The sequence below is a fragment of the Delphinus delphis genome, chromosome 11, assembly GCF_949987515.2.
Source record: "Delphinus delphis chromosome 11, mDelDel1.2, whole genome shotgun sequence".
Classification (NCBI taxonomy): domain Eukaryota; kingdom Metazoa; phylum Chordata; class Mammalia; order Artiodactyla; family Delphinidae; genus Delphinus; species Delphinus delphis.
In genome coordinates this window covers 5966410-5977695 of record NC_082693.1, presented here as the reverse complement: position 1 = coordinate 5977695, position 11286 = coordinate 5966410, and the positions used below count along the sequence as shown (strand labels likewise).

At 50.5% G+C, this 11286-nt stretch overlaps 1 protein-coding gene across 1 annotated transcript; it reads right to left on the bottom strand.

The window, feature by feature from the left end:
- Positions 1 to 8533: 8533 nt before the first annotated feature.
- NTF3 (neurotrophin 3) lies at positions 8534 to 9606 on the bottom strand. The gene has a single exon (XM_060026054.1). It carries the CDS (start codon positions 9586 to 9588, stop codon positions 8830 to 8832), a length of 759 nt encoding a protein of 252 aa, XP_059882037.1. The 5' UTR covers positions 9589 to 9606; the 3' UTR covers positions 8534 to 8829.
- Between the last annotated feature and the right edge of the window lie 1680 nt (positions 9607 to 11286).

Sequence of the window (11286 nt, the reverse complement as noted above, 5' to 3'; positions counted from 1 at the left end):
CCCTGAAATTATTTTATACGCAGATTTGCTTGTGTCTTTCTAATTTTTTTCTGTTACACCCTCTAGACAAGAAGCTGCATGAAGGTGCGAGCCTCACCTACCGGTTTGTCACTATACTGACCAACATCTAGGATGAGAGTGGGCACTTAGTAGGTCTCTATCGACATTGGCTGAATGAACGTGAGCTTGAATGGATGACAAATGCTCAACCAGTACATGGTGTTCTTTATCTAAGAGGCGTAAACACAGCCCTGACTCCTGGTCTTGTGTTTCGTTTCCCTTCACTCATGTGTAAAAGCTGTTTTCTTCCCAGTCGAGTCCTCCCCCCAACAATTCATCAGTGTAATAACGGTGTCTCGAATGTTTGCACTGAAAAGGACGTTATGATTCTAGATTGTTGAGCTTCCTGTCTCCCAGAAATACTCATCACCTCGTCATGCCCATCCACGTAACTACAGAGCCAGGCAACCTTCCATCCTGACCCGTTCTCCCTGAGGGTGACCCAAACCCTTCCTGTGGTAGCTCCCGTTTATTAAGGTATATCACCGATACTGCCTACTGAGAGCTTAGCGCCCAGCGTCCGGGATATGATTCTGACAAAACCACCATGATAGCCCCCTAGGGATGTCAAAGCCAAATGGGGTGACATATCAAACAAGGACTTACACCAATACCCAGACACCTGTCATTTCAGTCGTGTTATGTGATAGAAATGTTGTGCGCCAGGACGACATAAAAGGATGGGGAAGGCTAGACTCTAATGAACACAGGAAGAGATGTCAGGAAAGGACCCCCACGGAAAAGGGACGGATGAACTGAGGTCTGGATCTACAAACTGAGGACTTTGTAAACTGAGCAGGGGGCAGCCAGACAAAGGGAGCGGGGGACAGAGGACCAGCACCCAGGCGTGTCTGAAAGCCCCGGAGCAGAGTGGGGCTTGGCTCCTTCCAGGATTCTGCTAAGAGAGAAGGATCTTTTCTTCTCCTGATTGACCAATAAGCTTTCAAGGAGCCCGCCAACAACTGGCAAAGGTCCTAGCCCGGAAAATAGAACCCCATTGGGTCCTTTTGGGCCAGAATCTTCAGTTTGGCTTCCCAACATCTGATTTTTCCTTTAAAATGTAACCTGACATGTCTCCAACAGCCGCATCCTAGAGCTGACCACTGAGCCACACCGCCACGGAGTGATGCTGGCGACGCGTATTATTTCAGTCTTCCGTGTCATCTCCAGTGGAGGTCTGACCGCAAATCCCTAGCGGAGTCCGGATTCCACAACCCGATTTGCTTCCACTAGGCTTAGGCTATACCCATTTGTACATGGAGAGGGCTCACCTGTGCTGGGGTATTTCGAGATGAGTAAGAGATGTTCTTTGATCATTTCAAGCATGCTTCTGTCTTGACAATGAGTTGCCTATTGGATATCTCTACTTTACTATCCCATGGGTACCTCAAACTCCTTACCTATCATTCCTGTCCTCAAACCCACTCGTCTTGCAGTCTTCCTGACTTTGATCTAGAATCATCACGCCTCCAGAACACAGTGGCCATCCTCCTTCTGTCTTCCCCTCTCATCTTCCACGTCCAACTGGTTACCAAATCCAATTGATGCCATCTGAAAAGCGCTCCTCTTATCCCGAGTTCCTCCCTGCTCCCTCTGCCTTATCCTAGTCTGGATCCTCCCCTTTATAATTTTTTTTTTTTTTTTCTGTATGCGGGCCTCTCACTGTTGTGGTCTCTCCCATTGCAGAGCACAGGCTCCGGACGCACAGGCTCAGTGGCCATGGCTCACGGGCCCAGCCGCTCCGCAGCATGTGGGATCTTCCTGGACCGGGGCACGAACCCGTGTCCCCTGCATCGGCAGGCGGACTCCCAACCACTGCACCACCAGGGAAGCCCCCTCCCTTTTACAATTTATTGCTGATCTTCCAGCTCTCACTCCATCAATCTGCCTCCAGTCCATCCGTCAGTTATTCTACCACCAAAATCATCTTAAAAAATCAAGGAAAAAACCCTTGTTGATTCCTCATTACTTAGTAAACTAGTGATTCTCAAAGTGCACAAAAGCACCTCCAGGAAACTTGTTAGAAATGCAAAATCTCAGGCCCCACCCAAACCTAATCAGTCAGAGGCTCAGGTGATGGACCCTTCAGGTGATTCTGATGCTAAAGTCGAGGGTCCTTAAGCAATCAAATCCAAACTTTACAGCCTTTCACACATGGCCTTGAATTCTTTGGTCCCAGCTTCTCTCTCCAGCTTCCTACCGCCATAAAATTCTCCTTACCCCAAACCTTTTACTTTTCTCTGCATGCGTTAGACCCCTTCACCACCCTGCACTTTTGAAGGCTGTTCCTCCATCTGGAATATCTTTCCCCTCAATCTTCCCTGTCAGACTCCTACTCATCCCTAAGAGCCAGCTCAGAGTTGCCTCCTCAGGGAAGTCTTCCGCGACTGCTCCCAGCAGCATTTAGTTGCCCATCTTGTGGGTTCCTGGAGCCCTTTTGCTGACAATCTAGTTATATCTGTTTTATCTGTAGATTTGGCTTCACCATAGGGAGTGGATTTCTATCAGATAATTAGAGCTGTTATAAAATAGCACCAACTCCTTGTGAGCAGGTGCTTATGGAGAGCACGTGAACGTTATCAAGGGTACTCTCAGCGGTATACCCGAAGGTCGCATCTTTTCTACTCATTGTTCTTCCAGGAGGGATAACATCTCTCGTGCTGAGTCCATACAGTTGAGCTGGGTGCCAGACACCTAATAGGCATTCAACGGATTAAAGAATGTATTGAATGGATAAAAGATGGATTTCTGATTGTAAGGGAGGATGAAAAGTTCCGTCCAAATTTGAAGTTCCTGTCTTCTATCCTTTTGCAAAAGCCCCCAAAGGATATTATAGCCATGTTGATCTTTATGTTTCAGGGCAAAGCTACAAGCACCAATCCAGCTAGTACAGCAGTTGATAAGTTACTGGGTGGGGGATGGGTTTGGGGGGTTTGGGTGGGAGACCCGCTCCTCTTTCCCACCTACTGAAAGTCCCTGCTGCAGGGAGCCTCCGTGCTGGTGAGTCTGGCATCTCCCCCAGGTAGATCGATTGCTGTGAGTCCCTGCTGTGTTGACCCTTTAATTGTTGCTTGTGCCACATGCCTGCCACCCTCCTCACTCCCCCACCTCACTGAAATTCAGGTCAAGGTCCCCTGAGGCACTCAGCATTCTCCCCATTGCTGTCTTCCTCAAAGAGTGCAGAGCATGTGCTTCCAGACCACCCAGACCTCCCGGGCTCCCATCTGGACACGTCCCCTTACCAGCTGTACCACCTTGGGTAAGTTACTTAACTTTCCTTGGCCAATGTCCTCAACGGCACAAAAGAGTTAGAACTACTGGGGTGTGCACGGAGCCTTACAGGGAAGAAGCAGCCAGGACATGATAACCATCACTACGATTATTTATTCTTCAGTCTGACCTTACCTTTCCACCCCTAACCCCAGCACCAGCTTCCAGCACTTTCCTCCCCAGTCAGAAGGCCCACACCTTCAGCCCCTTCGGTTTTGGCTGCTGGAATCCGCCTGATGACTTTTCTGCCTGTAAATCCTCAACCCCGACCAGCCTGTTTTCCAGCCCCAGTTTGTGTTCCATATGCTCCCCAGCTGGCTACCAGCTCAGTCTCCTAAAGGTTAAACTCGTGTTCTAGAACATTCTTTTCAAGCATGACCTTTCCTTAAAAAAAGGCAATACATCAATGGCTGGGAAATCAAAGCAGCTACACACACACACACACACACACACACACACACACGCACGACTACGTGCAAACATGCTCATGGGCGCCCACCCACCTCCCTACAACTCCGCGTGAAAAGCCATCTAACTCATTAAGCTCTGCTTCACCATTTCCCAGTAAACTTTTCTGTTTTCTTGCCACAGAGGTTTCTGTCACAGCACACACAATGTCATTACTGACCCCTGCACCAGTTCAACTCAGCCAAACTCCTCAGCGGTAGCCCGCCTCTAGAAAATTCTCTCGATGTCTTTGGGCCTTCGCTTCTCCACCTCGTGGGCCTTCCCCACCCCTGGCCCCCACCCCAGCCCATCTCTGCTCATTTTGTCGGCCTTTCGTACCAAATACAGGTCCAGGATGGAAGGAAACAAACCCGTGGTCCTTCAGAGGGCCTGCGTCCTCGCCGTGGTTCAGCTCGCCCGAGCCGGGCCACCCTCCATCTGGAACCAAACAAAAGCCCCGGGCGTCCCCGTCAACCCAGAGGCGCTTGCCTTTCAGCCTGTGGTGAAACATTTGTGCCTCGTGAGCAGCCCACTGGCCTGCTGTAACTTGAGAGGCGAGTGCAAGGAGTTTGGGAGGTCTCCTTAGATCTGGGGCTGGGAACCTGGAGGACGAGGGTTAGGCTGGAGAAGAAGGGTCCGGGTCAGAGAATCAGTCCTCGGGGGCTGCGGCTCTTCCTGGGTTTGTGGAAGCAGAGCAAGGCCAGACCTCACGGGGCAGCCGGCATGGCTTTGCACGGCCGGGGCCATCTGAGTTCGAAGCCTGGGGGATGCGTCTTCCTGGTGAAGTCAGACCAATCTCCAGGTAGCTGGGAGGTGACGACACGAATTTCATTCCTGCACACATGTTCGGAGGTGATAACATACACGCATATGTTTTCTCCAAGCCCTGCTGGAGGGTTTCCACGCCGACTAAATGAACTAAAAAGCTGACGTACACACACAGACGTGCTCATGCATGGATGGGGGAGGGGAAAACAACCAAGATCTTCAAAAATGCCAAACCCTAAACACCAACCTGGAGAAAGCGTTGCTGGACGTGAGAGACAGACAGACAGAAAGACCTATAATACAAGAACAAAGCTGCCCCATAAATTTGCAAGAAGGAACAAACCCCGTAGCCACCCACACATACACTCTTCAGAAAATCATGTGCGTTGCCAGTAGTTCTGCTGAGAAGGGTTCAAGAGATCTGTGGAAGGGAAGTGGGTGAACTGGGGACTGACTCCCTTGGGGTAGGTGATTAAGACTCTTTAATTAGGATCAATCCTCCACCGTGAATTTGGGAAATTCCTACCGGAATTCCAGAGTGAAGGCTCCTGAAAATTTCCCCAAACCTAACCACCAGAGGTAACCCTAAAGGGGCCAGGAACTGGATATTTTCATTACATTGCAAAATGATCTTATGCAGTAGGCACTATCCTCATTTTATAGACAAGGAAACAAAGGCTCAGAGAGGTTAAGTAACTTGGTCAAGTTCACACAGCCTGTAGAGGGGAGCATCCTTATGAAAGGGCAGAGAGAAGTCCTCACCAATGGCCAACAGAGCTTCTGAACGTGGCATCCATCCAGGAAGAGAGGACTGGCAGCCTGGACACTGCCCCTCTCTGCAGTTGGAGCTCGGGATGCTGAAATGCCCACTCTGGGACAGGTGACTTAGCTAAGGTCATGCCGCCACTGGCAACAAAGTCGGGCCAGAACCTGCCTTCCCTCCAGCCAGGCTCCTTACCTGGCAACACATCTCTCTGTTTAGCGAAGGTCCAGCAAGAAGCCAGGTGACAAGGGAAGGTGACGGAGAGCAAGTACGTCTCCAGGAGCCAGACACCTGCCCTCCAGGGCCCTCCTGCCCCAGAGATGAGTCGAACTGCCAATCAGCTCAATGGCAAATGTGTGCAGCAGATGCAAAAGGCCTCCCGCGGACCTTGTGGAAGGCTCTGCCCTGGCCCGTGAGTCTAACACGTTGGCTTTGGCAGACCTTGGATGCCCTCTTATGCCAGTATAGCTGCTGAAAGGGAACTGTGTTCCCCAGCACGGGGACGGAAACAGAGCTGCCCCACAGCCTGAAGCCCGGAGCTCCTTTCAGACCTGTTTTCATCATCCCCAGGTTCAGCTCTCCCCTGAGCTGCACTTACCCTGGAAGCAAGGTGCTCCAGACTTGCTCTCGACATGTAGGGAAACGCCTTCCATCCCAGGTGGGGTCCAGGACTCAGCCCTGCTGTTTAGGAACTATGTCTTCCCAGGCTGGACTCTGGGGTCTCCGTCACCCAAGCCCGTCTCCCCAGGCAGCCAGACCGTCCAGACAGGCCCTAAACTCATTTGGAGTAGAAGTTCCAGAAGAGGAACATGAAGGTTCCTTAAGTCCAACCTGAGAACGGGGCTTGGGTCCATCATAAGACTCCCAGTATCCTCCTGGCAGGTTTACTGTGTTCTTGACATAGGCTCATGAAGCAGGAGCTTCCAAAGGTTTCCACACAGAGAACGAAGCTTTCCATTTCCCTAGGCCTGTGTGGTTCATTCTGAAATGCGAGGCTGCAGGAAGGGGATGGGAAGGTACTAGAGAGGAGGAGACAGGACAGCGTCAGCACTCAAACGGGGATTTCCACCCTCCTTCTGCCACTTACCTGCTCAGTGGCCACGGGCAGGTTAAATCCTCAACCCTCAGTTTCGCCACCTGTAAACCGGAGATGACAATTGCTACCTCAAAGGATCTGTGACAACTTACGGTGGGTGGCAGCATTTGAAAGTGCCCAGCATGGGGTGGGTACGTGGTAAATTCCTCATTTCCTGCCCTCGTGTTTTGGGCATGCAGAACCGAGTGCGATCTGACTATATGCTCATCACCAAAGCCACGGCTGTTTGCTGAGCCTGTTTCGAAAGGGTCACATCCCATAAGGGACACAGACACTATTAGGCATGTGTGTCCTTTATGGGGGGCCAGATCGCGGGCACAGGCTGCTCCAGATATCGAGGGCACACACGGGCCTCGGATGGAGGCAGGGCAATCCAGAGAAGCCAACAGACAGGGTTTCAGGGCAGTAATGCAGGGTCCATAGTGATATGGTGGGTACCTCGCGTCTCCGACCAGATGGGAGATGGGAGTCCTTAGGCTCCAGACCCTGGAGGGTGAACTGCTTCCCAGGGGAAAAACACTTGGAGGGCATCACTGGGGTCTGCCTTGGCAGGACAGGTGTGGCCATCATCAAGTGACCCCTCGGCAGTGGTGGACCCCTCCTGGGATCAGTAGGCGCCTGGAAATTTCCCTCCAATTGGGGTTTTTACATCTAAGGGGATGAATCAACCAAACATGATACAGAGCTCATGTATAGTAGACTCTAAAAGAGCTGAAGCAAAGAGTAGAACTCTGGTTGCCAGGCGCTGGGGATGGGGGAAGAGGAGATGCTGTACAAAGAGTACAAATTTCAAATTTTAAGAGGAATAGGTTTGGGGGAGCTAATGTACAGCAGGGGGGCTATAGACAACAATACTGTACCGTACACTTGAAAGTTGCCTTGAGGGTAGCTTCTAAATGTTCTCATAAGAACAACAATGGCACGTGTGTGAGGTGAAGGATGTGCTAACTAACCTAATTGGGGTAAACATTTCGCAATATATATGCGTGTCAAATCATCACACTGTACACCTTGAACTTATGCAATGCTATACGTCAATTATATCTTAATAAAGCTGGGGGGCGGGAGAACAAAAAGAACCCACCAAAACCCAAAAATTGTACAGGGGAACACAATACCTAAGTAAGGAGAGGGAGGGAAGGGATGAGGAACTTCCGTTCTTGAATGTCTACCCTCTGTTGGGACGCCTACTGCAGTAATATAGCTGAATCACGTCGACCTGTGGGGTAGGCAAGACCCATATCCACATCTCAATCTCTGACTCCAGGAAACCTGGGCTCAGGGAGCCTTCGAAACCCTGCGCACAGTCACAGGGGGTGGCTGGAATTGGAACCTAGGTCTGACTCCAAAGCACCAGCTTTTTTAGTCCCCCCTGTAGCACCAAGAGGGACCAGCAGAGGAAGGGGAGGCGGGGCTCCCAGAGAATCTCTTAGGAGCACATTTCTCTTCTGTGTGCGGGTGACTCATGATCCGTTTCTGCTTCCGGGCACCCATACAATTATTTCTTTTTTTTGCTTTTTGTTTTTGCGGTACGCGGGCCTCTCACTGTCGTGGCCTCTCCCGTTGCGGAGCACAGCCTCCGGATGCGCAGGCTCACGGACCCAGCCGCTCCGCGGCATGTGGGATCTTCCCGGACCGGGGCACGAACCCGCGTCCCCTGCAACGGCAGGCGGACTCTCAACCACTGCGCCACCAGGGAAGCCCCCATACAATTATTTCTGTTACAAATAGTTAAAAAATGTTTCCTATGTGCCTCAGAAAACCACTTACAAAAAACAAAACAAAAACCGAAGCCAAAAAAAAAAAAAAAAAATTCAACCCTTAACAATCTCAAATCCCCAAACAACAAATGTGCTGAAAAGAAACTTCCCAAACGAAAATTGCCAGGTTCATTGTTATTGTTTCAGGACTGTAACATTGTAACTCTAATTGGCAAAACTGACAGCAGAGAAAGGCAAGTAGGTTCTGGGCAGTGAGCTTGTTGGTCAGAATGAAGGGTGCGGCTCCAAGCTGCCCAGCATCACTGCAACGGAGGCGGTAACAGTTCTTTTAGGTAATGAACCAACCGTGAGGCATCCGGGAAGGGGAGATATAACTCTGTCTACACACAACTCTGACATCAGCCGATTTTAACAAGTTTACTAAAACGACAGTCATGGCCTTGACAATACTGAATGCAAAATACTGGTGTACACAGATTTTACAAGAGCCAACTTACAAGGATCAGGTTTAACAGATGGGAGAGGCCTGAGGGAAGGCAAGCACACGGATTTTATTGAGAAAAAAAGCTTATATACTGTAGGGTTGCTGAAGTTTAATAAATAAAGGTCAACTTATAATATATAAAAACAATATAAACATTTATATGCTACGTGCATATTGTATAATTTAAAGTAATAATTTATATATGGGGAGAGATGCCAATTTATGTTCTTCCGATCTTTCTCGACAAGGCACACACACAGGATGTGTCTATCCGTATCCACCGCCAGCCGACCAGCTTGTTGTTTTCTGACGTCAGTGCCCGGACGTAGGTTTGGGAGGTTTTGCACTGAGAGTTCCAGTGTTTGTCGTCAATGCCTCTGCAACCGTTCTTGACAGGCCTGGCCTCTTTACATCTCGTCTCATAAAAATATTGTTTGACGGGAGAGTTGCCGGTTTTGATCTCCCCCAGCACCGTGACCTGGTGTCCCCGAATGTCGATGGCCGATGACTTGTCGGTCACCCACAAGCTCTCGCTGTCACACACGGAGTACTCCCCTCGGTGACTCTTGTGTTCCGCGTACCTCTTCCTCCGCGCCGTTCTGTTGGTCGCCACGGGGTTGCCCACGTAATCCTCCATGAGGTACAGGGGAGGGGGCTCCAAGGGGGTGCTGTCACTCAGCAGGACCCGGGGGGAGTTGTAGCGTCTCTGATGCCGCAGCAGTTCGGGGCCCATGGCCGTCATGGGCTGGAATTCCGACTTGGCAGGCTCCCGGGGGGCCTCTGCTTTGGGCAGCGTGCTCTGGTAGTTTTCCTTAACGTCCACCATCTGCTTGGAGAGCTTGTTTTTTAAAATATCTGCCTGGATCAGCTTAATAATCAGGGAATTGAGCGAGTCTTCCGGCAAACTCCTTTGATCCATGCTGTTACCTTGGATGCCACGGAGATAAGCGAGAAATATCACATAAAACAAGATGGACATCACCTTGTTCACCTGTAAGATCTGAAAAGGAAACATAGGTGTTAACAGGAGGTGGTGGCCGCTGGGTCTTTGTCATCCTGAACCAGAGGCTGAGGATCCCTGTGAGGCAAGAGAGACAGCAGGGTACCACCATCCTAGGGGAGCATCAAAACGCCCCTGTACTGGCCAGATACAGAGGCTGTCTATTTCTCTCCCCTTCCCCTGGGAAATACTGCCTTTTACGAGCCCTCCTTTCTCTCCTAGATGTCCAAGTGCCTTCACCACTACAGTCTTTCCTCCAGCATCGTGGCTGTGTGAGAGGGAAAGAGGGGTGTGTATGTGTGTGTGTGTGTGTGTGCGTGTCTGTGTCTGTGTGTGTAAGAGAGAGAGGGCAAGATCATCTTTTTCACAAGGAAACCAAGAACATCAATGGAAGGACTACAGCCTAGAAGAGTCAGGTCTTTCCCGAAGACCCAGGTCGCAAAGAGGCAGGTGTGCTTGACTCCAGGCTTTCAACCTCCATCTCTTTCCTGGACAGATAGCACCTGTCACCTTTGCACCTGACGTCTACCATCTGCAGCCCTTCTGCTGTGTGTAGATGACGTCCTGCCACTTCTTTATTTTATTTACTTATTCAATTTCTTTTCTTGACTGTGCCATGCAGCATGTGGAATCCTAGCTCCCCAAGCAGAGATGGAACCTGTGTCCCCTGCGGTGGAAGCGTGGAGTCTTAACAACTGGACCGCCAGGGACGTCTCCAGCCACTCCTTTAAAGGTCCCTTAAGCCTGAAAAGATCACATCCCGCTCCACCTCGGCAAAATGCGAAGAAATGGAACCTGAAAATTATAAATACGCACATACATTTTTAATTAAAAAAATATCAGCGGCGGTAGCTTTGCAATTGCCTCGAGAATCATAGCTCTCTTGCCCCCTCCACTGCAGCCCCTGAGATCTCTCACAGGAACAGATACCCCAAGGCTGGGGGTTGGGCCAGTTGCTTCTATATCCATAGCATCAAAGGTGGCTCGTTCTTGGCCAGCCTGGCAGAGCCGTTCTCTTGCCCTTGTAAATGACCATGTGGGCTGCGACCTGTGCTGTAAGAGGGCCTGAGTGTCAGGTGCTCTGCCGACCTCTCCAATGGACACGCTCGCCAAGATGCCCACCTGATCCCCAGGGACCCTCTTCACAAGACAGCAGGGTCCCCAAAGCACCACCTGTAGAAGATGGAGACACAGCTCAAAGCAATGGGCTACACTTGCCCTGAAGTGCAAGATTCCCTGTTAATTTTTCATGTTTGACTTTTTAAGTTTCCACTATGAAACGTTCCTTTTAATGGTTCTGTTTCTAACTCTGCTGTCTCCTTGTTTCAATGGCATCTTCACCTATCAACGCTCTCATTCTGTTGCCATAGTAGAGCCTCGACCTGGGGTTTCTGCTGAGTCCTTGGGGAATTAGAGGGCTGGTCCTGACATACCTTCATTGCTGGTCTCTCCCTCACTAGAGCACAGCCCTGATTTTCCGAGGGTTGGCACGGGACAGAGATTTTTCCGGTGGGGAGGGCTGGCTGCACTAGTGACCCCTCCTGTGCTCCCTGCTTCCCACCACTCGCCTCGAGGTGCTCATTCTGTAACCACCACTGAAGCCACCTTATGGTCCCCAGGCCTTTCTCGTTCCCTCTTTAAAGCTCTAAGCATGGAAAATAAAATCCTTCCCTTGGT

Coding starts and splice junctions, on each gene's coding strand:
- NTF3 (XM_060026054.1), bottom strand. CDS start 9,588: ATGTCCATCTTGTTTTATGTGATATTTCTCGCTTATCTCCGTGGCATC.